The sequence below is a fragment of the Gigantopelta aegis genome, chromosome 15, assembly GCF_016097555.1.
Source record: "Gigantopelta aegis isolate Gae_Host chromosome 15, Gae_host_genome, whole genome shotgun sequence".
Classification (NCBI taxonomy): Eukaryota; Metazoa; Mollusca; class Gastropoda; order Neomphalida; family Peltospiridae; genus Gigantopelta; species Gigantopelta aegis.
In genome coordinates, this window is record NC_054713.1 from 42,437,486 (window position 1) to 42,463,930 (window position 26,445).

Genomic DNA, 26,445 nt, shown 5'->3' on the forward strand with positions numbered 1-26,445 from the left:
TCCGGGGAATTCACGGAAGCCATTTTACAGTCCTGAGTTCTTTGGCGGAAATGGCATTCCGGGGGAAATTTGTAATACATTTCGGTCTTCATTCAAAGCAGAGTTACAGGCGATTGCATCCGTTACGGCTCAGTAGATACCTTATTATGTTTTTCATCAAACAATACGAAGCGATATTGCGTTAATACGTCTGTCTTCACGCCACAAACGAAAGACAAAGTCGGTGTGCTTTAGTTTAATTTGATCTGTTGGATTCAGTGTTGGTCACGCTAGGCGCTCGGGTTAACGAATCAAACAGATTGCATTACCGGGTGCGTTCAACGGAGGATGACGATCACACCGATTAGCGTCTTTTCTTCCGATTGGTCACAGATTTTAACTGTCCGACAGTTCATTTCCGGCCTGTGAGTATTGTGGGGATTCTCCTACAATTACGTCATTGTTTTTGTTTGTTTGTTTTGTTTCGTTTGTTTCGTTAATCTCCCGTACGTTAAAGGGAGGATCAACTCAAATATGAGCCTGCCTGATGTGTTGAAAAGATGCATACCTGTACGACAACACATATCGACACTTTAAGAAATGAAAAACGCCTAATTTTAGAGTTAATAAAAAAAACTGTGATTATTCCTGCTAATTGGGGGCAGCCATTTTGTTTCGTTTTTGTGACGTCTGGTGGTATAGTTTGGGGCTAAGTGACGTCAGCCCCGCCAACGTAGCAATACCAGTGACATGTTGAGAGGAAGAGCGCAGGCAGGAAGTTTGACTGATTTACCAAAAATCGTCCAAAGTCCACTATCGCAGTAACCGACTAACCATACAGTGGTATACTATCTTATCACATTCATTTAACGTTAGGCACAAAAACAAAACAAAACAAAACAAAACAAAACAAATAAACAAACAAACAAACAAAAATTCAGTTAAGATATCGTTTTTCATGCTTCATCTGCCTTTACTGAACTCAGACCACAGACGTTCCCGACCGACGTTACAGGTTTCCAATATAGTCATGCAGGTTTAAAAGTTTACTGATTATTTATCCTGCTTTATCTGAATTACATCAACCTAGACCTGCGCTATATGGTTTATCGTAAAGACCTTCCGGTTGCACACCACGATTAATTACTTCAATACAATTTCTATATCAGAATAGGGGTCACGTTAAGATTCGTCCATGCGTCCCTGAACGTATGGAAAGCAGACTTGGACGCCTGCTCATCACCAATCTAATTAAAATTAGCTCCACTATTACATGTGGATCTAACACCAGCCAGTTGGAGCTCATGTCCACCAATCAAAACCTTACTTGCAGAATCCTGCCAGTGATTTAAAACTAACAACACTGCGTAGTCCCCAATGTCCAGGTAACATTTCGTCTGTAAATAATAATTTAAATATTGACCAATCACACTTCGCCTTTTATAACGTTATTTGGGAGCATACAAATTCTAAAAATATTGGGCGAGTCTATTTTAGTGGCCGCAGTACAGCGAACCATACCAATACTTACGGGGTGGGTTATCAGTCTTCAATTTTACATTAAAAATTATTTATTTATTTATAAAAAAACCCCACCTAAATCAGTCTTCAGTTTTACATTACAAATTATTTATTTTATAAAATAAAACATGTTTTAAGGCATTCGTAATTCACACGAAACATGTCGTATACCCTCAGGATAATTCGGAATGTTTTCAAATTATTTTTAAATCACTGGCAGGATTCTGCAAGTAAGGTTTTGATTGGTGGACATGAGCTCCAACTGGCTGCTGTTAGATCCACATGTAATAGTGGAGCTAATTTTAATTAGATTGGCTCATCACCACAAGTGATAATAAAACCGACCCAGTTTATTGTCAAAGACGCATAATGAATAATGAATGAATGAATGAATGAATGAATGAATGAATGAATGAATGGATGTTTAACGACACACCAGCACGAAAAATACATCGGCTATTGGGTGTCAAACTATGGTAATGCAAACAAATAAGGTGATGATCAACATCAATATAAAAATTCAAGATTTAAATAAAAACAGTGTAAAGAACTGTGCAAAAATACAAATATCACAGATAGTTACTGACTTTTACTCAAAATTTCAATTTGTGCTGTATTGGCCATTCTCAAAGAGAATGTTACACCCCTGCACCACGGTGAGGTTACAGCACGCGCAGGGGCTTCAAAGACGCATTCCAGACGCGGGTTTATTCCATTATTTCATCATCACAACGTCCTAAATGATCTGGACGCATGGAATCAGTCAGCCAAGTCAAACAATCCGTCACTCATAATCCCGCCATGATCTCCACTATCATTCCCATTATAAACCTATTGTAAAAAATGAGTGAAAATCACTTTCTTCTCCTGATCGTCTGGTGGAATTGTGGGAATGGCAAGAAGAGTCTATATTTTGAAAGGTATACAGGACGCTTCGGTTGATTACGTAATATTATCTGTGACCGAAATGCCATTGGAAATCCTCTTGTGGCTAATCTACGTCACAATCAATGGGGTTTCCGTGAGCAGAACACGGGCTAATTTACTAACACTGGAGCTGTGTTAACAGTTAACGTGTACCTTACTATAGTGGAAAGATGAAAAGTCACAATAAGTTAATTATTGCGGCCACTATTTCAGCAAATTACATCAATATATCACCATGCGTCTGAACATTGATATAGTTTAGGTATTGTGTGGATTTGTTTAATTATTTATTTAAACCATTAACATGACTATCGAAATTAAAGTCTATAAAATGACGTCATTATGACGTAGATTACTTACTTGCTTAATTTTCCTCGTGTGCTAAATATGACGTAGATTGGACACACTGATATTGGGCAATCGGAAATCCTCGTAACTTCTATCGAAACAGAACCGAGTGTAGCTATACAGTTTATTAACTTGTTTGAATATTCCTACCAGCGGGGAGATTTTCCCTTACAAACAAAACAATTTAAATTAGATATGCATCACTTATTGTTTATTTTTTATAACAAATAACTAAATTATAACAACATAATATTAATGCGATAACCAAGAGAGTAACAAGCATGGCACCCCTATTTGGAAATTGGACTTGCCCGACATCAGACCTAGAAACAATTTTGGCTGCCAAAGTTGTTCGCTTTGAACGATCTAAAACGCAATTTTTAAGATCATTGAAAAACTCGTACTAGACGTGGATATAAAAGTTGTTATTTTTTTCTAATACCCTTTATTTTGGTACCAAACACGATATGTTTATCTTTGAAAATAAAGAAAGTTTGAAAAGTAGGTCACGAGGACTAGAATGTTATTCAGTTTCAAATTCCCTTTATTTTGACACCAAACTCGATGAAACATTGATTTGACCCCCCCCAACACACACACACACCACCACCACCACCACCACCAAATACCTTTATTTAGATACCAAACACGATATGTTTATCTTTGAAAATAAAAAAGTAGGTCACTAGGTCAAACATATTGTTCTGCATCAAATACTATAATGGCTGTAAGCAATTCTAAAGTTAGTGAAGGTGATCATTAATCATCTCAGGTTACGTCAGACAAGTGACTTTCAGACGTATAGTCAATAGTAGAGTAATTCACATTAAAAAAAATTCAGTAAACTACCAGTAAGTGTTACTTTTATTCTTTTTTGTATGCCAACTGGTATATGATGGAATCAGTTTTGTTGACTGCGCAACTGTTAAATACAACTGAGGTTGTCCGTCTTGACTGAAGCTATGGAAACGTGTTCTTAAGCTGTTATTTCCGGGGGAAAAAATTGACTCCTGGATCTTGAGAATGGACTCATGGAAATAAGCCAATTCAGGAGCAAATTAGTCCATAGGGAAAAAAAATTGACTCCTGGAAAAAAATCCTTAATGCTACCCCTGCTGTGAGAAACACAACTATGTCGAGAGGGTCACGTGACTACAAATTTTAGGGAGTTGTCTCCCTTGACATCTACGTGGCAAAAAAACAAAAATCAACAGAGATTGATCACGAACATTTTCACTTTGCCACCCTCATGTCAGAGCACCGCCTTATATCACTGGGATTATATCTCTTGCACAGTTATTACCAATACGAAATATAACAAGTTGCTTCAAACCAATTGGTTATTTAAATTGTATGCGGTCAGCCTATTTGTAATCATCAAAGAAATATTTCAAAAGGCTTATACATTTTTTTAATAAAATGTTTTTTATGAGAAAATATTTTCTAAACCGGGCTGTATTAAGCAAAGACAACAACAGTGTTCAGGCCCGTAGGAACCGGGATGGTTTAGGAGTACCCCGACCCCCAAATCAAGAGCAAAAATGTGCGAGTTTTTTTTTTTACCTACTCTATATAAATAAAGATACAAATATGGCTTGTCCTCCCCCCCCCCCCCCCCCCACACACACACACACAGATGCTGTAACGCATTTACTAGAGATTGTGTCCCAGTCCCATCAACAACTCCACTCCAGGCTCAAGTTCAGCCAGCGAACGTTTCGCTAACGTTCTCGAACTATTTGATTGGTTCCCGACGTTGCCATTTGATTTACCATGAAGCGCATAAACCAGTCTAGTGGACGTTTTTCTGCTCGTGCTGGCTGAACGTAGCCCAGATATCGTACCTAAGGGCCTGCTTTGTCAATAGATGCGTCGAGTACACGTTTTGTATTAATCACCTGCTAACTAGTTCCAGCTCTACCACTAAACGCGGAAATAATGAAGTCTAGCGTACATTCCGTAAGACCAGCGAGTACTCGCGACAGTTAAACAAGGGACATTATTCTACGTCAGGCAAATTATTGGTTCAGATTTCTTGGTAGTGCGTCAAAAGCATGCGTGTGCGCTGGCCATTTCAAACACGTATTTATTTTTTGGTCTGGCAAATGGATCCGACGAGCGCAACATAATGTAGTTTTGTATCGCATGGGGAAGCGCAATCAGCATAATTATTTGGCAGATTCAAACCGCATTCCTCGTTGGTTTAAGCCTGAGTTCTTGACAACGACCCATGGTAACCGTACGAAAACATGGCATATACGGAAATGCGTATAATTACAATAAATACACCCTCTCATTATGTACGATTTTATGTCAACTCGTTATGTGCGACTCCCCTACTCCCCCCAGCGTTAATTTCTTCCTCCATTGATCTCTTCACATTTTGTGAAACTCTATACAAAAAAAAGTAAAAGTGAAAAACAAAAAATGTTTTTTATGTAAACTGTACACGCAATTTTTAATTCCAGTGCGCCATTACTAGATATTCAAATGCCGTAAGAATATGTGGCGCGGTGTATTTTTGAATGGAAATGAAGTCAAACTCAAATGACGTCATTTTGGATGTCCTTACATCAAAAGAAATTTATGCCCAACGTTTTTTGTTTTCTGAACGCTGGACAGCTTTCAGTGTCAAATTGCCATTGAAATGTTTTTATTTGATGACTATGAATGTATACGTCAATCATGTACGTTTGCTTAAATGTCAATAAATTCAAATGCCTAGTGCCAAAACCATCGAAATTTATGCCTAATTTACATCTAATTTGCAAAATAAACCTAGTTATCAAATTCTTAAAGTATGTGATCTGAAAAATATCACATACTTTGATTGCACTAAAAATGTAAGATATTATATGAGAAATAACTCTGGATGAACTCTGTCTAAACCGGTCCTTTATGTAAACCGGACTATTCCGACGGTACGAAGTGAGTCCGGTTTAGACAGAGTCCACTGTGTGTATATATATATATATATATATATATATATATATATATATATATATATATATATATATATACACACACACACATACACACACACACACAGAACTTCACATACGTTGTTTTCGCTTCCTATTTATTGCACGAGTTTAGGTCAGGTCAGGTCATAGGGTTTTACGTGCACATTCAGAACAAGCTGTTGTCAAAAAGTAATTGGCAGAGCTAGTATAGGTTTTGATATTTGTGAATCGAGAGTAGCTCGTTAATGCACGAGTTTATTTTGTGCAAGAATGTATACCACGAGTGCAATAAATAGGAAGCGAAAACAACGTATGTGAAGTTCTGTATTTATTACATACCTTCTTTTAAGTTATACAAAAACAGTTTTTAATTTAACGTCATCACTATAAGTTGTAGAAGCATCACGAGGGGTATATGGCGTTTTTATGTACCCTCTGTGTGTTCTTTTAAAAGAGCACACAGAGGGTACATAAAAAGCCATATACCCCGAGAGATGCTTCTACAACGAATTTATCTTGCCGACATGTTAAACCATATAGCCAAATAATCAAAATAACGCCAGACAATAATTGTTAACAATTTATTAACGGAGCCGTACCATGCGGACGCGAACGAAACCACTTGCCAGTGACGAAAAATAGTTCCATCGGTAAACGAGTTTTTAACTTCAAATGTTTGTAATACGAAATTGTCTAAAACAGATATTAATAAAAAAAAAACCACTTTTTTTTATTAGAAATGTATGTAGTAAAAAAATAAAAATATTAAAAATAAAAAACAAAAAAACAACTGTTGCTAATCGCGCATTAATACAATAACACCACGACCGTAATTAGGTGGCCGAGTTCAACATTGCAGCTTTTAAAAGTATTCAAATAGTGTATTTTATAGTAAAAATAAAAATAATTATGTATACTTGATTGATTATCAATGTTATTTATTATCTAATTATTGCTTTAGCATTAACTGGGGTGGCTGGAAACTGTTGGAAATTACAGACGGGGTATAAGAGAATTTGGCTCCGCCCACAGGGGTATAAGGGATTTGTCCAACGGCAAACAACCAATGAGATTAAAGAATTTTACATGAAGGCGAGATAAAACACTTTGTTAAGTCTATGATCAAAACTCCTTTCATGGATTCATTTAACGTTAAGAATCATACTCTGCGGCAGCCTTGTGTAATGTTTCAAATACGATATGACGTCATTTGTAAATCATATATGACGGAAGTAAATATATGGCACTAACCGCAGTAAAAAGAAAAAGGGAATTCCCCATTTAAAAGTTCCGGTCCAGACTGCACATATGTGCGATACAGGATAAATTTATTACACGGTTTCAAAATGTCTTTATCACTATAGCAAGATTGAATAGGTATGTAATATATATATATATATATATATAAAGATATTAGCGATTATTTTGTTGTGCAGTATATTATTTAGACAAAAACATTGAACAGTCCTGAGTTATTTAAAGACACTGGCTCGTAGTTCTAATAATAAATGAGAGAAAATGTTACAAGACTCCTTGTTATTCCCCATATTCAAAATCAAAAGTGTTCATTGAATGACAAATAAGGTTCAAATAAATGTTGTGTTTACGTGGCGTGTCAAAATGGTCCCAAAAGAGAATGGAAGATAACTCGGTCAAATTTTTTAAGAAGCTTGGTGCAATAAGACGAATCCAGATTTGCCATTAATATATTTATAAATACCATAAATACTAATTTATGCGAAACAGATTGGGTTCGTCTCTCGAAAATTGAGGTCAGCGACGTTAAATATGGATAACTTTAGCTTTATTAATTAATTGACTGAAACATATTTTAATGCTTTTAAAATCAATTAGGCATACATTTTCCAACTTATTAGGCCTTTCCCATAATAACATACATTATATACGACAATAAAATAGTTATGCAATTTAAAATGTGAATGTGGATACTTTTTAAAGAAAGAAAGAAAGAAGGACGGAAGGAAGGAAATAAAGAAAAAAGTTATCTATAATTAATTACTAGTTGTTAATTATTGTTTAAAAAATAATATTAATTTTCGCTGCATAATTGTAACGCTACCTAAAATCTTTGATTTACGAACCAATGGGTTATTATTAAATAGAATAAGGTTACCATTTTTGAAACATGACAGTTTTAATTGCTATTAGCAGATGTCTTTTCATAATGAATATCACGATTTACTAGCGAGCATAACATCACGTGACGCGGAAAAGGCGGACATTATTTGAAAGACCTGGCGTTTTCTTTTGACACGATCGCTTAGAGAGAGTGGCTTCTGCGGTGGACAGAGCAAACGCGACCTTCCTCGCTGTGACGTCACGCAAATAGAATTCTTTATCACAAACTCCAGAAATATATATATTTCCCGCGCGACAATACCAATAAGACAGCCTTGAAAGGAATGTCGTGTACGGTGACGTCACGACCGCTAAGCCGCCTCGTTCCGTGTTTGTCTTCTGTGGAGTATTTCCGTCCATTCTGGAGAGTGGTCCTCACAATTTTTTACAAGACGCGAGGCAGATCTCTGGACAATGGAGTGGTTTTGTGTAGAACCGTCTCTCAACGCTGGAATATCCTTATATTCCAGAAAATTGTGACAGGTCGAAACTCCACTACACAGTTCTTCAATCGATGCTTATTGTAGAAATACCAACATCGCTATTTGATTAGGACTATTGGGAAAATGAACACAATAAGGGCTGATCCAGGAAATATGGGGGGGGGGGGGGGGGGGGGGATTTACGGGAAAAGGGCGCATGAACCAACTTGTCAAAATGGCATCCCAATTGAAAAAAAAAGAGGGGGAAAAAGAGGGCTCTTGGATATTTTTAAGAGGACGGGTCTCCCTGCTCCACACACATCCCTTGAAAAACCGCCTCTGACGTAAGCAGCAGGATTGTGTCTGGGGTTGGAGGGGTCCATATTGACCATGGTTCCGTTCCACGAAGCGGTCTTAACCCTAAGATCACGTTAAGTGCATACGGTAGTTATGCACTTAAGGTGGTCTTAGGGCTAAGATCGATTCGTGGAACAGGGGTCACATCTATAGATTTTAATTAAAGAACTAGGTCACAACTGTTTTACAGCAGACTCAGCGGCATACAACCTATTTTGATCCCATCCGTACCACTAGCCCGAATACTAGGACTGCAAGAGACATAGACGGACATTTGGACGGTAATTAGCATATGACAGTCAGAGACCAAGCTATGTAATTTTTTTGCAATCGCTGCTCACCAAAGATGCCACAACAATCCTATGTTTGACGTCAACTACCCCCACCACCTTGCCCAAATACGTTACTCACAACCATGATCCTCGTGTCTATATTTGGAACGACAGCACTAATTTGTTACTGCCGTAATTGGTGTTTATATTTCACTGTCGTAAATTTCTTGCGTATATATATATCCTGAGTGTTAACTGAGAGTGATCATTTTTGACATTCATGGAGGAATGAACCACAGAGCTAAATAATTAATAAGGGAGATATTATGGCATAGAAAGATCAGAAAGTGAAACCGTTTATATATAGTATACACACGTGTGCAAAGTGATTTTGTTATTCATACTTTCACAGACGTCAAAACGTATAACGTTCAATTTTTTTAAATAATTCCGAATGTATAACTATTTCATCAATATAAAACACGATCCAATAACAAGCCATGGTATTCTTGAGGAAATTAATACACGGCACAGTGGGAATCGTTATCCTTCTGTTCAGCGTTATCTGTCAGTAGACGGATGAGAAAACTGTTACATGTTTACGACAAACAACTTGTAAAAACAAAGCGTCTGCTTGTTTAAGCAATACTATTTACTGATTCTGCATTAACAAATAACGTAAAATGTTGTTTTATTCATTGTAAATAATAAAGAAAACAGCAGAAACGATTCATTTAGTTTCTCTAAACATTGACGAAAATAGTGCAAAATAGAGTTTCGTGCAGTTATGAACGTTGGTTTTTGTTGTTGTTTTTTAAGTCTAATATTATCATATTATGTGGGTGTGCGTGTGGGTAATTTTTGGCATGCTGCCATCAGAGAGATGTTCAAGCACGCCTGTCGTGGGCACAACCTCTAACTTGGCCAGACGGAGAGTTCTGTATTATGGACCAATCCAAGCATTTATAACAAAACAGTATTAATAGATTTGAACCTATATAAAACTGAAGGAAGGAAAGGAAATGGTTTAAGTACCACACAGATATTGAGAGAGGAAACCCGCTGTCGCCACTTCGTGGGCTACTCTTTTCAATATGCAGCAGGGTATCTTTTATATGCACCGTCCCACAGACAAGATAGTACATACCACGGCCTTTGATGTACCAGTTGTGGTGCACTGGCTGGAGCAAGAACTAGCCCAATGGGCCCACTGACGGGGATCGATCCCAAACCGACCGCGCATCGAGCGAGCGTTTTACCACGGGGCTACGTCCCGCCCCTATATAAAACTGAAGGCATGGTGGGGAAATGGGACAGGAATGGTGGATGAATGGATATATCAAGGAAGGAAGGAAGGAGGGACGATACTTCAACATCAACAGTTGAATATGAAACTATGATAAAAACTAAATGTTTTAATGACGTTGGTCAAGAAGCAGCACTGATAATGTGATGGTGATGATTATAATGATGATTATAATGATGATGGTGATGGTGATGACGGCGATTAATGATGATAATAATGATGATGGTGATGGTGATGACGGCGATTAATGATGATTATAATGATGATGGTGATGGTGATGACGGCGATTAATGATGATAATAATGATGATGGTGATGGTGATGACGGCGATTAATGATGATTATAATGATGAGGTGATGGTGATGACGGCGATTAATGATGATAATAATGATGATGGTGATGGTGATGACGGCGATTAATGATGATTATAATGATGATGGTGATGGTGATGACGGCGATTAATGATGATAATAATGATGATGGTGATGGTGATGACGGCGATTAATGATGATTATAATGATGATGGTGATGGTGATGACGGCGATTAATGATGATAATAATGATGACGATGATGATGATGATGATGATGATAATGACGATGATGATAATGATAATGACGATGATGATGTCTATGATAATGATTAACTATGATGAATTCGACGACGACGTCGAGATTACTAACATCCTAACAATATCACCAATAATCTCTCTTTTTCACCGTCTACCCCCCAAGCACGCTATATCCAAGTTGTCAGTCACTGTCCGAGCGTCAATATTAATAAGTGTGACCGGCGCGGACACTGGCCGGCTTGTTATGAGTGGCGGCAGATTGAGCGGGGCGACTAGTAGATTTCGCTGACGGTCACTAAGCAGGTTAGAATGCGGCTGTCACAGCTGTCACGCGGCACGTCATCGCTCTGACATCGCCGTAACGACCACGGCAGACCCAGACACGAGTTGGTGGATTTGCATAACACTGTAGAAATTAATGAACAGGGATTGATCTAAGTTTATTACATGAGAGGGGAAGGGAGGGGAGGGAGGGTTGTGAAGTCAACGTCGTAGACTGTCAAGTGTTCTGTGGATCGGTGCCGTAGGTTCGAATCTCGTCAACGTGAACTGGTATCTATTTATTTATTTATACCCACCACTCATAAAATAAAATTGTATTTAAACCATGTATGCATAGACAACAATTTGATGTAGACGGCAGAACGTAGTCCAATGGTAAAGCGTTCGGTTGATGCTCGATAGGTCTAGGATCGATCCCCTTCGGTGGGCCCTGTGGGTTATTTCTCGTTTCAGCCAGTGTACCACGACTGGTATATCAAAGACCGTGGTATGTGCTATCATATATGTGGGAAGGTGCATATAAAATATCCCTTGATACTAATGGGAAAATGTAGTGGGTTTCCTTTCAAAATTACCAAATGTTTGACATCCGTTAGGCGATGATTATTAAATCAATGTGCTCTAGTGGTGTCCTTAAACAAAACGAGCCTGTTGGTGCAGACATACTAGACATTACTTATAGGCCTCTCTCTCTCTCTCTCTCTCTCTCTCTCTCTCTCTCTCTCTCTCTCTCTCTCTCTCTCTCTCTCTCTCTCTCTCTCTCTCTCTCTCTCTCTCTCTCTCTCTCTCTCTCTCTCTCTCTCTCTCTATGCCGCCCTATTGTACATCAGATATCTGCTGTAATGTCTGTTAAATTATGTACACAATGCAAGTTCCCTTCTTGGTAACCGAACGATTAGCATTCTAATTCTATAACCAGTTTTAACTCTTTGTGTAACAATTCTCGAGTGATGTAGGCCGCCCTAGTTTACTTTTGCGTCGTAATGTGGGGTTAAAATGAAATGCATTGCTCTCAATAAATAACCAAATCTTAGTCTAAATTTCAATGGTTCTTTTTTCTAACTGCTTTAAATTGACTGATTTACTACTTGACGTGTTCCGAGCCTACTCAGACTGGAAGGGAAAATGTCAACGCACTAAATTAAATCAACCAATGGAAACGCCGTTCTCAGAATGCTCTAGGAGGGATCAGACTTGATGGCGTCAGTAATGTGGTTAGTTTTTCCCTTAATATTTAAAGTTAAATTTGTTAATTCTAGGCAGCTGGCTTTTCCCACTTTTTTCTATATTTCAGAAAAAGCTCCATAAAACATGTATTTAAAAAAGTATCTGAAATTCTGAAATAGCGTAACGTATTAATAATAATAATAATAATAATAATAATATTAATATTAATAATAGCAACAATAATAACATTAAAAATTAATAAATATCATTTTATTACCATCATCATCATCATTAATATCGTCATCGTCATCGTCATCATCATCTTTATATTATTCTGGGAACACACCTCAGTTGATTCTTTGTTTTTGGAAAGAAGTGTCGGGTTTCTTCGTGTAGCATTTGTACCAGTCACTAACGTGTAAGTTTAATGTCAATCTAAAGGTCTGTGACGTTACAAGGTAAACCTTTCCTAACATAAAACCAGGGTAGGACTAAAACATACTGGAGCTAAGTGTTATTACAATTACTACAAATCAGAACTGCCATTGCTGTTGGTAGTACTAAACCAAATAACTTCCGGCTGGGTCAAAGTTCGAGGTGCGCCCAACTTTTGATAGAGAAGTGAACACCACAAGTCCTGTGATTGGTTATAAATGTGAGTGTGTTGGTTGTAAAAAATAATAGTTTCATCTGGGTAAAAGAAATATGCAATTTTATTTCATCTAGTACCAATGTGTCAAGTAGCCTTGTGCTTGAAACATGTATGGGGTACCTGTACAAAAAAGTACTCGAATTTTGTGCGGAACTAGGGTAGTCATAGACGCTACCCGTTATCTCAGAAACGAGCAGCTTGACCCCCAATTTTTTCTGATTCACTTTAAGTGTGAGGGGTGGTAGTATTTATATCCGTGGTGTTTATGTCGATTGATACGCTGCAGGTAGGAGTTTTAGCCACATATGTTACTATTGTCGTCTATGGGATTTGATTTGGTAGTGTACATCCTGTTACTGCGCACCTATAATTGTGACCGGAAGCGTCTAATTTGGTTCATCGCAACCCAATAACACCATGTCAAGTTTTGTTTTTAACTCTCCAACGTAAATATAAATCTTGTAAAAAGAAAAAAAGTTAATATATAATAATTCAAAACAAAAAAAAAATTAAAAGAAGAAGAAAATGTGATTTGAGATTCCGCTGTGAATACATCTAAAACCCGTAATAATCATAAAAACGTATTACCAGCACTTGCGGGTACTGTCTAAAAGACGAACTACAAATAACCAGAAGCGTTTATCTTGAAGCCTTATTAACTGAAACATGTTTTGGTGTTATTTTTTATTGTTGTTGTTGTTGTTGTTATTTGTGGGGTTTTTTTGTCTGTAAAGAATGTTTTAAAGGTTTAAAGGCATACTGTCACAGATTTTAGGACGTTATTACTCTAAAAATAGATAATATTTTTTTTTTTTAACATTAATTGTTGGAAACCAAATCCAGCTATCGCATCACCTTAACTGAACCATGATGGAGTGAAATCCATGCCAACCCTCTCGGCAATTTTCGTTTTTGAATTATGGACCATTGCCATAATTCAATTATTTTTACAAAATACCATTAATAAATGGAGTATGGTGGTTATGAAGATGGTTGAATAAAGTACATTTAGGGACAAATCAAATTATTTTTGTTCAGGTAATACTTTGTTAGACCATTAAATAGGTCAGTGGTCTGTGACAATATGCCTTTAATATGTATCAGATGTATTTTCTTCAAAAACAAAATTTGCCATTTAGTCAATGCATCAACAAATAACATTGCCATGGACGTTTCTTAAAAGTACATAGTCCCGTTACAAACAAAACAATGCACGGTACGCTTGGTTCAACCTTATGACTGAATACAACGCGTGCGTGCGGTTCGGTTAAAAAAAAAAAATGAAAAAGAAAAAATTAGTTTCAATGAGATCGTCTAGTCTGGATGTGTGCGTAGCGTGCGTCTACAAAACGAATGCGGCCAGCCGCAATGAAATAATCGCATATATGGCGTTAATGTCCAAAACGCAACCGGCAGTCGCACCGGTCGCAACCGTCGGACCGCACGAACGCGCCGCGTCCAATCTATATGATCCTTTAACAGTAAATAGTATAATGCAAGGCTCAGACTGTCAACTGCCACGACAAAGTTGGTCAACTCGACGGCTGAGTTGTAATTTCCCCCACTCCCAACTTACGACGGGTGCGCTCAGATTAACAACCAGTCGGTCGTAGCAGGTTGTATACGACGAGACTAGCGACTGGACAGTCGTAGAAGTCGTGACAGCAGAAAGTTGGCCAACTTTGTCGTGACAGTTGGTGGTCTGACCCTAGCATAAGTATAGCAGTTTTGTCTAGAAAATGATGCGCTATTCGCATGACGCTTTCGTGGGCTAATAGTCTTGCTGTTCTGTGCTCGTGGCAGCGAGGTAGACTTAATGACTCGGATCTTTTTTTTTGTAGTTGTGTCATGTTTGTTATATGAAGAAGCGTAACGTTGGCGACCAGTCTATCCTTGACTTCAAAATCCAATGGGTCACCAGATAGGATTTCGACGCTAGGGGCGATACAGCATTATTTAACACAATGTCGGTTAGAAAAGAAAAAAATCATTAAACTGGACTTTGATCTGTTGATTAACTTTTCTTCTTCTTTTTTCCCCTTCTTTTTCTTTTTCTTCACCTTGGAATAAAAATATAGACTTGGTTTGACGCGTTCCCCTATTAAACAATTTTTAGAAAAGAAACCAGACTATACTAGTACATAGATTATAAGTCAATATATAAATCTTTAATTATTCTTCCATCGGTTAGTCCGTCTGTCCGTCTGTCCGTCTGTCATTGTATTGGTATGGAGCAGAGTATATATAGTTCAGTTATCAATGCATCCATACTTCCTTCCATCATTCATTCATCCATCCATCCATCCATCCACAAAAATATCCATCTAATCATCCATTCAGACATCCAATTATCCATCCATCCATCTATCTATCCACTAAGTTATCCATCTATATACCTACCATTCTGTCCATTCATATTATTCATCCATCCATCCTTCCTTCCTTCCATCCATCCTACGATTAATCCATCCTTCCATTCCCGGACCTTTTGTACCTTCTCTCTTTCCAAGAACTAATAGCAGTTAAACCAGAAAAAAATGGCGTAATTTTTCACCTTGAAGAAGAAAATAACCCTTATGACGTCATTTTACTCAAACAAATAACAAAGTTGGTCACCTGTCATGATACCTCACAGTACACGATATGTCATCCAGTTCTAGATGAAGGCATCAACCCTGTTTCTACACCACGATTATGGGAGTTAGCTCCCCTTTCAACATTGCATAACCATAATCTAACTGTCAGATCGGTTCTGATTCCCACCAACCGGTCCCGGTGGTGTCGTGGTTAAGCCATCGGACATAAGGCTGGTAGGTACTGTATTCGCAGCCCGGTACCGGCTCCCCCACCCCACGAGCGAGTTTTGACGATTCCATTAGTAGCAAGGGATCTTTTGTTTTGTATGCACCATCCTGAAGATAGGATAACACATACCACAACCTTTGATATACTTAGTTGTGGTGCACTGGCAGGTACGATAAATAGCCCAAATGGGCCCACCGATGAGGATCGAAGGAAGGAAATGTTTTATTTAACGACGCACTCAACTCATTTTAATTACGGTTATATGGCGTCGGACATATGGTTAAGGGCCACACAGATATTGAGAGAAGAAACTCGCTGTTGCCACCGACGGCGATCGATCACAAACCGACCAGGCATCAGGCAGACGCTGGTGACCTAGCACTATCGGTATCGGTGTGGTTGGTGAGACCTATTCGGCGTTAGTATACATCTGCTTGTAAAGTGCAATTAAATTGTTCTTCGACACATTTCCACTTGAATATAAAGACCACTTTTTCAAAGGCAACTATGTTTATGCACCGCGAATCCGTCAAGTAGAATTTATTTGGCGTTATTGATTTGTTTTACCTTTCCAGCAAAAGCTTTTTATCTGGCCGTATTCAAATAACAATAAGCACCGAAAAAAAGTTAAAAATAAAAATTGAAAAAACGCTCCGCACGGAATGACATGTAGTTGAGTCTTCTTGATGCATGCTGGAAAGGTTAAAACTCTTCAAGTGGACAAAAAGAGATTTTGTCGGTGATCTAGTCCGCGAAAAAATCACGTGACAAAATGGAAGGAAAATGGCGGAAGGCGACTAGCCAGGGTCGTTAGGAATTAATGGGAAATTACGTCTTTCTTTGAACTCGGGATTATTTTGCTGAACGTAATTTGCGTTACTTAAAATAGTCCACTTTTATTGAACGTCGATGATTAGACAATGTTCTTGGGCGAAGCGCAACAAATATTCCTTTCTTCCAATTACTGGCTTATCCCAGTGTATCCTGCCGCGAAGAGTAACCGATCGCGTGCGTTGTTCGTGTTTTGGTAGGGCGGATACCACAAGGCTAGTAGGTACTGGGTTCGCAGCCCGATACCGACTGCAACCCAGACCGAGTTTTAACGACTCAATGGGTAAGTGTCAGACCACTACACCCTCGTCTCTCTCATTAACCACTAACAAAATAGCCCAGTGTTCTGGATAAACAGCCACGATTGCTGAGGTGTGTGCCCAGGACAGTTTGCTTGAATCTCAAATTGGACATAAGCATGAAAATAAGTTGAAATGAAATGGAATAGTAGGGCGGGTCGTAGGCCAGTGGTAAAACGCTCGCTTGATGGGCGGTCGGTCTAGGATCGATCCCCGTCGGTGGGCCTATTGGGCTATTTCTCATTCCGGCCAGCGCACCACGACTAGTATATCAAAGACCGTGGTATGTGCTATTCTGTCTGTGCATATAAAAGATCCCTTGCTACTAATGAACATTTTTAGCGGGTTTTCCTTCTATAATGCTAGGATCAGACTACCAACTGTCACGACTAAGTTGGCCAACTTGCCGCTCTCTCGACTTCTACGACTGTCCAGTTTCCAGTCTGAGCGCTCTTACAACTCGATAATCGTCGTATACAACCACTGTAAACGATTGGTTGTTAATCTAGCCGCACCCGTCGTAAGTTGGGAGTTGGGACCATCGTATTGGGCAACTTCATCGTGTCAGTTGATAGTCTGAGACTAGCATACGACTCTATGTGAAATAAATGGCCAAATGTTTGACATACAATATCGATTATTAATAAATCAATGTGCTCTAGTGGTGTCGTTAAACAAAAACAAAACGTATTTTCGTACCACCACCAAGTTAAAGTGTGTTTTGTTTAACGACACGACTAGAGCACTTTATTTAATCATCGTCTATTGGTATTTCTGACATACAGAAAGGGTCAACCGTGTGGATTTGATCCCACGGTCCAAGCAACTCAGGAGAAGGTGAATGTGGAATTTAGTGGGGGTGAAGTGAGTAAAACCTCTTACACACACACCCCTCCCCCCTTTTTTAACCGCGACTTGATCTCGTGTCCAGGACGGCGTACTTTGAATTGGGTAGATGGATGGATGGATGGATGAATATATGAATGCATGGATTAACGGATGGATGAATGAGAGGATGAAAGGAAGGATGGATGGATGGGTGGAAGGGTATATAGATGAATAGATGGATGGATCAATGAAAAAATAGATGAACTGACGGCCGGACGGATGGATGGATGGGTTGGTGGGTGGGTGGGTGGTTGGATGGATGGATGGAAACTTGGACGGACGGACTGATGGATGGATGGATGGAAAAAACGGATGAATGTATGACGGACAGGGACGGACGGATGGATGGTTTGGTGACTGACAGTGATCTAACGTGCGAAAAAACAAAATAGTGGGGCAGCAAGCGAACGAACGAACGAAAGGTTGAACAAATTAGAAACCGTGTTGCCAAAAATGATTTAATTACCAATATGTGATTTGATTGCATACCCACTGAATCGTACCGTGCCAATCTTCCACAAAATCTGTCCGTTCATTCACGTTTCGTTATTACTGTAAATGAAATTTTTAACACTAAGCCGCGTGTTATCAATTATTTAGCTGGGATGTTCGCGTCCCACGTTAAAAAAGTGAATAATGTATAAAGACAAAGTTATTGCCTTGTTCACGAGGATAGATCCGATCTGTTTCATTAACTTATTTATCTTAAATCTAATCATCGTAACAGTGTCACTCTCAGATTTCTCGACGCGTCTAGATAGTCTCTCTCTCTCTCTCTCTCTCTCTCTCTCTCTCTCTCTCTCTCTCTCTCTCTCTCTCTCTCTCTCTCTCTCTCTCTCTCTCTCTCTCTCTCTCCCTTTGTCTCCTCTTTCTTTCTCTCATCTTCTCTCTTTTTTTATAGTTCTCTTATATACAAACGCACACACGCACACACATACACACACGCGCACACGCACACACACCTCGACCGTCTATATCTTTAATTCGCTGTCATTCATATCTCTAGTGCCCAAAATGAAACACGAAAAACAAACCCCGCTTACATGACATCGCCACTATGCAAACGATAGCATATATATTGTTTTAACTGTCAATATGAATGCATTTGTGGCGTCAGCATTATCTTCCAAGCTTCATTCGAATTCTAACAATTCACGATAACACATCATTCGGATTCATTATTACCCGCGGAGACACGAGCTCGTTTGAAAGTCTATTTATCTTTCTACTCTGTAGTTAATGTCATATTAATGTGGACAAATTGCATATCTCTTTCACTACTCAATGGTTCGAGTGTTGGCCAGTTGTTGTTATTGTGTCCTATTCTAGCGGGACGAAATTGCGTCTTTCTAATGCTGTGAATATGCGCACCCTGTGTTTGTGACCAGCCGGAAGTGAGGAGCATTTTACAATATCGGTTTGTGAATCACCTGTAAAAGTAAAGTTTGTTTTATTTAACGACGCCACTAGAGCACATTGATTTTTTTATCTTATCATCGGCTATTGGACGTCAAACATATGGTCATTCTGACACTGTTTTATTAGAGGAAACCCGCTGTCGCCACATAGGCTACTCTTTTACGACAGGCAGCAAGGGATCTTTTATTTGCGCTTCCCACAGGCAGGATAGCACAAACCATGGCCTTTGTTGAACCAGTTATGGATCACTGGTCGGTGCAAGTGGCTTACACCTACCCGTTGAACCTTGCGGAAATCACCTGTAATTTAAATGTGAGGTAAATTTAACTTTGGACCCTTCACTCTCCTCACTCTTTATCCCCCGATGTTAAAGAGTGCATGGGGAGGGAGTTCTTATTTTTGTTGTTGGGTTGTTTTTTTCCACATTTCAATTTTTTCTTCTTTTTTTTTTCTTCTCATGAGTTGCTAAAAAGTGTTCTTAAAGCCACTGTTCCGGTTGTTTGCGGTGATTTTTTTTATTATTTTTTTTTTTTTAAAACTAACAGGTGCACAATTTCGTATTTGTATGTGTACATGCGATTGTGTGTGTGTGTGTGTGTGTGTGTGTCTGTCTGTCTGTCTATATGTGTATGTGTGCATAGGCGTCTACACGGATGGGGTGGGGGTGAGGGACGAGAGGGGTATTTGCCCCTTCCGGAATCTACACCTGAAATTGTTTTGTAATATTATATAATCACCCGTTAAAGTATATGTTAACTTTACACCGGCCTCGGTGGCGCAGTGGTTAAGCCATCGGACTACAGGCTGGTAGGTACAGGGTTCGCAGCCCGGTACCGGCTCCAACCCAGAGCGAGTTCTTAAGGGCTCAATGGGTAGGTGTAAGGCCACTACACCCTCTTCTCTCTCACTAACCACTAACAAACTAACAACTAACCCACTGTCCTGGACAGGCAGCCCAGATAGCTGAGGTGTGTGCCCAGGACAGCGTGCTTGAACCTTAATTGGATATAAGCACGAAAATAAGTTGAAATCAATCAATCAATTAACTTTACATACTTAAAATACTCGCATTTACGAATACAAATAAATTGTACTTGTAGAAAGAAAGGGGGGCGGGACGTACCCCAGTGGTAAAGCGCTCGCTTGATGCGCGGTTGGTTTTGGATCGATTCTCGTCGGTGGACCCATTGGCTATTTATCGTTCCAGCCAGTGCACCAAGATACATTATGTATATCAAAGGCCGTGGTGCATGCTACCCAGTCTGTGGGATGGTGCATATAAAAGATCCCTTGCTACTAATGGGAAAATGTAGCGGGTTTCCTCTCTAAGACTATATCTCAAAATTACCAAATGTTTGACATCCACTAGCCGATGATTAATAAATCAATGTGTTCTAGTAGTGTCGTTAAACAAAACAAACTTTAAAAAAAAAAATTGTAGAAAGCTGAACTTTGCATTTTATATAATCAACTTTTAAACCTCCCAGGTTTTCACTTGCTCTCGCCAAGCCTGCATATGTGTCTGGTTATTCTTATACGTTATTATATATTATGTGCTAACATAAGTGTCTCCCTTTCCCTCCCTGTAGAAATTCCTGTAGACGCCCGTATGCGTATATGTGCCTGTGTTTGTGGTTGTGGTTGTGGATGTCGGTGTCTGTGACTTGGGGCTGCCACGTTTACACGTTTAAACGGTATGTTTCGTTTAGGCCATTTAAACGTTTGTTAAATGTTTAAACGAAAATATCACGTGTTATATATGACTGGTCATTACTATGTTGTTTATTTCTCAGTTTTGTGAGTGTGTAGGTGTGTGGGCGCGTGAGAGTATGTGTATAGGTGTGTTTCTGTGTGTGTGAATTTGTGTCTAGGTGTGTATGTGTGCGCGCTCGTGCATGCCTGCATGTGTGTTTCGATCGCTCCCCGCCAGGTGTTGCCACACCGCATCGTTAAGACATTAGCAAGTTAATTACAACGAGCTCTGCAGTGGCTCAAGAGTTTTCAAACGACCACCCTCGCGGATCAATAGCCATTATACATAACTCGCACTTCCTACCGCAGATTTAATAACGTTTCCACAGTTTGCCAAAATGAACACCGAAAGCAACATAAGTGTCGATACCCTAGGTTGTTGGCCTCGATTATATGTCAAGAGTTTCGTCCCTTGAGGGGCAATCTGCCCTTGCTGATATGTACATCAATATTTTCCCGGTCGTAATTAAATTACGGAGGAGAAGAAAGTCATGAATGGGATTCCAGTTGGGGGTAAACAACGGACCATAATAGCTTAAGAAATTGGCCAGGGATGTTTGCTTAATGACACCCCAGCACATTGTTTAATCAGTGGCTATTAGGAAACAGGCCCGTAGGACCGACATCTGGTGGGTTGGGAGGTCGCAATCTTTAGTCGGGGAGAGGCAAAAGCCACAGTTTTATGTTTATTTACATAGAGAAGGACAAAAAACACGTACATGTTTGTTCTCGGTTCCTACAAGATTTGGAAAAGGAAAGATTTTGTTTGACGTCACCCCAGCACATTATTTAATCGGTGTCTGCTAGGTACATTGGGTTATTTTTCTTTCGGCCAGTGCTCCACAACTGATGTAACAAAGCCTGTGGTATGTATCATCCTGTCTGTGGGATGGTGCATATGCAAGACTTCTTCCTGCCAATTAATCGAAAAGAGTGGTCCACGGGGTGGCGGTAGCGGGTTTCCTATCTAATTTTCTCTGTGGTCCTTAATCATATGCATATGGCCTACGTCATATAACCGTAATTAAAATGTGATGATTGCATCGTTAAATAAAACATTTCTTTCTTTCTTTTTTTCTTTTTTTCTTTCTAGTTCGTACAGTCTATTGTTTATAATAATGGCAGCTTCTTAAGAAAATGAAAAAAGTGTATCTATAAAAGGCAACGTTTTGATGTTTCATGTTGAGTAATAGATCATTGACTCATTATAATGTGAATCACAATCATGGTATTTTCATTCTCGACTGTTCACGAATCCTGTGAAATAGTCGGACTACGGTTGTGTGTGACTGATTAGGACGTCGGTGTTCAAACTGTTACTGGATCGATTTTACAGAGATGTTTACAATCTTGATTATGTTTGTTAAAGAGACTAACCTGAGTCTATTGCTATCGTTAAGGAGTTGACGACTAAAATGAGATTTTTTAATGATTAAAATTGCATTTTAAATACATGTTTTTGATGCATAAAATATCAGTGGCTATGTATTAAATGTGTTTCTGGTCGTTCTAGTGATTGTACTAGGAATATATATGTTCTTGTGGGGTTTTCTCCATACGTACTTAATTAGTGGGAGACCAAATCCAGTTTGAGCCACTTATAAACAATGTGTACACTTTAATAGATCGCTTACCCGTCCATGTCCCTCTGTCTATCGCACCCTCATTTGTCTGTCTGTCTGTCTCTCTGTGTGTGTATGTGTGTGTGTGTGTGTGTCTCTCTCTCTCTCTCTTTCTCTCTTCCTCGCTCTCTCTCTCTCTCTCTCTCTCTCTCTCTCTCTCTCTCTCTCTCTCTCTCTCTCTCTCTCTCTCTCTCTCTCTCTCTCTCTCTCTCTCTCTATCTCTCTCTCTTGTTCTCTCGACCAACTGTTAAAATAATCATACTCGTACAATCACAGTTTAAAATGTGCCGGGGTGTTGTTAAACGAATATTCCGTTTCTGTCAGTTTCTCAGGCTCGTGTGCAGAGGGGGGTTTTTGAGGGGTTGAACCCACAGCTCCAAGCGAATTGCTTTTTAAATGTATTTTTCGCTGTAGCATAACTTTCCCCATCCCATCACTAAAAAGTTCGCTCGCCCCATCTAGAAACTCCCTAAAACTCGCTGACCACAGACTACACCTTACCCTCTCGTTCACAACGTCCTGCACAAGCCCCTGTTTTTAAATGTTTAAAGATAAAAATAGACCCAATAGTGCAGCATTGATATTACACGTATGACAAAAAAACATTATCAGCTCCAGAAATAGCCGATACGTTGATATTTGTAAATCGTGTAATAAACTGTGTTTTTATCTTCAGGCGACATTCGCCAAGCTATATTATTATATTCGTCCTGTCTAGCATATTAAAAACCAGACGGATATTAATAACGATTTTGATATATATATATATATATATATATATATATATATATATATATATATAACAGTCAAAGACACACGTTTGTTTTTCTTCTTTTTGGTTTGTTAGTTTACGGAACACGAACCACCTGTACTCATATATTCTACGTGCTTCCATGTAAACTTGTCATATGGTTGTCTTCTCTGTTGGTTTGTCTGTCTGTCCGTCTCTATATCTGCATGTCTATAGGCGAGATACAGGTGTGGATGTAGGATTTTACTAGGGGCGGGGGTGGGGGCGTAACTTTTAAAATGTAATGTAGCTGGATGATGTTGATAAACAAGACCAAATTATTAATTTGACCAAAATAGTGGGCTCTATTGTTGGTTTCTTATGTTGTTGTCTTTGTTTGGGGGTTTTGTTGGGGTGTTTTGTTTGGGGATTTTAGGGGGAAGGGTTTGTTCGGATTTTTGTTGTTGTTGTTGTGGTGATGGTGGTTTTTAAGTACTGCAGGTTATGTTCTGTGCACATATAGAGTTCAGATCAAAAATATACGTTTTAGTCTGAAAGTTTTATAGTTGAATTATTGTTTTATCTTTCATGCATCAATGGATGTTCTGTACAGAGATATTGTTTAGCTCACAAACATACGTTTTATTAAAAGGACATTCCTGAGTTTGCTGCATTGTAAGATGTTTCCGACTAATAAAATATTTCTACGATTAAACTTAAATATTAAATATATTTTCTAGTTTAGAGTATCAGTGAGTGTATATTCAGTGTATTTCTGGTCGTCTTAACATTTGTAAGAAGCCCAAACTGGATTTTGTCTTCAAATAATTTCGTACGTACGAAAAAATAACATTTTAGGAAATAAAATGAAATATAACCTAGTACAAATATTAGAACGATCAGAAACACGTTTAATATACAGCCACTAATACTTTATGCAGAAAAGTATATTTGATATGTAATTACAATTGTTAAAAAGTCAAAACAAAATCTTAAAAAGTGCAGCAAACTCAGGAAAGTCCCTTTAATATTATCTTTTTAACATTGACATATAGCTACTATCTTCAGCACGTTAACCACGGATCTTCTGAACACAGATACCGTTTTGTTCAGAAACATACTTTACCTAGTACATATGGCTGGACGCGAGTAATTATTCTCAATCACGTGTAATTGCGACACCCGATTTCCATGTGGGCGAAAAAACAGCTTTTCTTATCACACGTCAATATCGCTAATTTATTACACTCAAAATCACTATTAATATGACACTGATAACAAACTGCTCTTCTACACGCCTTCAAGGGAGAGGTTTACTGCTCACCAACGATGTTTAAACCATAAGTTTAAAACGTTTTAACAGTCTGAAAACTTTCAACATTGTCATAATTTTCTAACTATCTTTATTCTTTCTTCAGAATTGCATCGATGGATGTTCTGCTGAACAACCTCACCGATGTCATCGTCACCACTTCCTCCATCGCCGAACCTGCACCGGGACCGGAAGCCGAGCCCGGACCCGACTTCCTCCCGACGCAGCTGCTGGTCGTCGTGGTGATGTTGTCGGTGTTCAGCGTGGTCGGCATCATCGGCAACGCCATCGCCATCTACATCTTCGCCCGCCGCCGCGACAAGAACACGTCCGTTATCTTCATCCTGGCTCTCGCGGGCACTGACTTCTTCACCTGTCTCGTCATCATCCCGTTCACCATCACCTTCGAGATGGTGCAGTACAGGGTCGTGTACGACGTCGCGTGCAAGCTGTTCCTGTTCCTGCAGACGTCCAACATCCCCTTCTCTGCGTTCATAATGGTGGCCATCGCCTTTGACAGATACTTCTGCATCTGCCACCCTTTCCTCCACGCGTTCACCGTGCCCCGTGCCAAGCTCATCGTGTTTCTTCTCGCTCTCCTCGCCCTGGCCTTCGGGGTCCTAACATCCCTGTCGTTTGGTATGTATGTGTGGTATAGTGCCAATGTGACGGAAGTGACGTCAAACAACGTCAGCGGAGGACCGGATATAGTTTCCTTTCACACGGAATCGCAGACGGAGTATAAGTACCGTTTCGCCGATGCGACGGTTACGCCTCTAGGTAGTAATACTAATAACAACAGCGCAGTGGTAACGCATAGAATCGAAGGAGTCCGCTATTACGGACAATGCACCAATAACGAATTCATCGTCAGCAAGAGGTTTCTGCACGTTCACCAAAAGGTCTACACAGCATTCTTTCTGGTATCTTTTATATCCGTTGTGGTCCTCTACACCCTCATCTACAGATCCATTCTTGTCCGGCGAGCCAAGAAAGCCAAACGAAAGAAGATGAACTACTACCAGAGCGTTGCAGGGGCGGAACCGCAGACTACAGCGGCGGATCTACAAACGACGGGCAACCAGACCCAGATGACGGTGTTGAACGGAAACACGACTCACTCGGAACTGAAACCGGACGAAACGACAATGGCGAATACGAATGCGAATGCTACAAAGGGAGATAACCACAATAAGGCGTCGACTCGCCGCGTGGGGGCGGGGCGGGAGACGAACCTGTACGCCAATATTAAGACTGCCATGATGCTGTTTGTCGTGACTCTGGTGTTCATAGTGTCGTTCCTGCCGTCGTGGCTGACGGCGCACGAGATACTGCCGTTCAACTACATCGTGTTCTATATGTACTTCGTCTACAACGTGGCCAACCCCGTTATTTATGCATTCATGAACCAGACGTTTAGGGAAGACCTAAAAAAATTGGTCAAAGTGTGCAAATAGCATCGAATATAAAATGCTAATCTAGGATGTTAAAATCTGGGATTTTAACTGTGGTGGACATGAAAAAAAAATTGGTCAAAGTGTGTGTAAATAGCATTGAATACAAAGTGCGAATCTAGGATTTTTGGAATCTAGGATTTTAACTGGAGTGGACATTAAAAAAACAATGAAGGTAATAGAATGTAAATAGCTAAAGATTCATGGGCGCATCTTGAATTCGAACTGTGGTGGGCATGAATGTTTTTTGTCAAAGTTTGTAAATAGCATCGAATATAAAGTGCGAATCTAAGATTTTTAGAATGTAGGATTTTAATTGGAGTGGACATAAAAAAAAAAAAAAATGAAGGTAATAGAATGTAAATAGCTACAGTTTATGGGCGGATCTAGAATTCGAACTGGGGTGGGAATGAAAGTGTCTAAATAGC

At 39.4% G+C, this 26,445-nt stretch overlaps 1 protein-coding gene across 1 annotated transcript in view; it reads left to right on the top strand.

Moving 5' to 3' along the window:
• Positions 1–26,065, top strand: part of LOC121390618 (growth hormone secretagogue receptor type 1-like) — an 84,397-nt gene extending 58,332 nt beyond the window's left edge. Inside the window, exon 2 of the mRNA XM_041522479.1 lies at positions 24,670–26,065. Within this exon, the coding sequence (XP_041378413.1) occupies positions 24,680–26,020 (1,341 nt within the window). The 5' untranslated portion in view covers positions 24,670–24,679 and the 3' untranslated portion in view covers positions 26,021–26,065. The remainder of the gene's footprint in view (positions 1–24,669) is intronic.
• Positions 26,066–26,445: the final 380 nt, after the last annotated feature.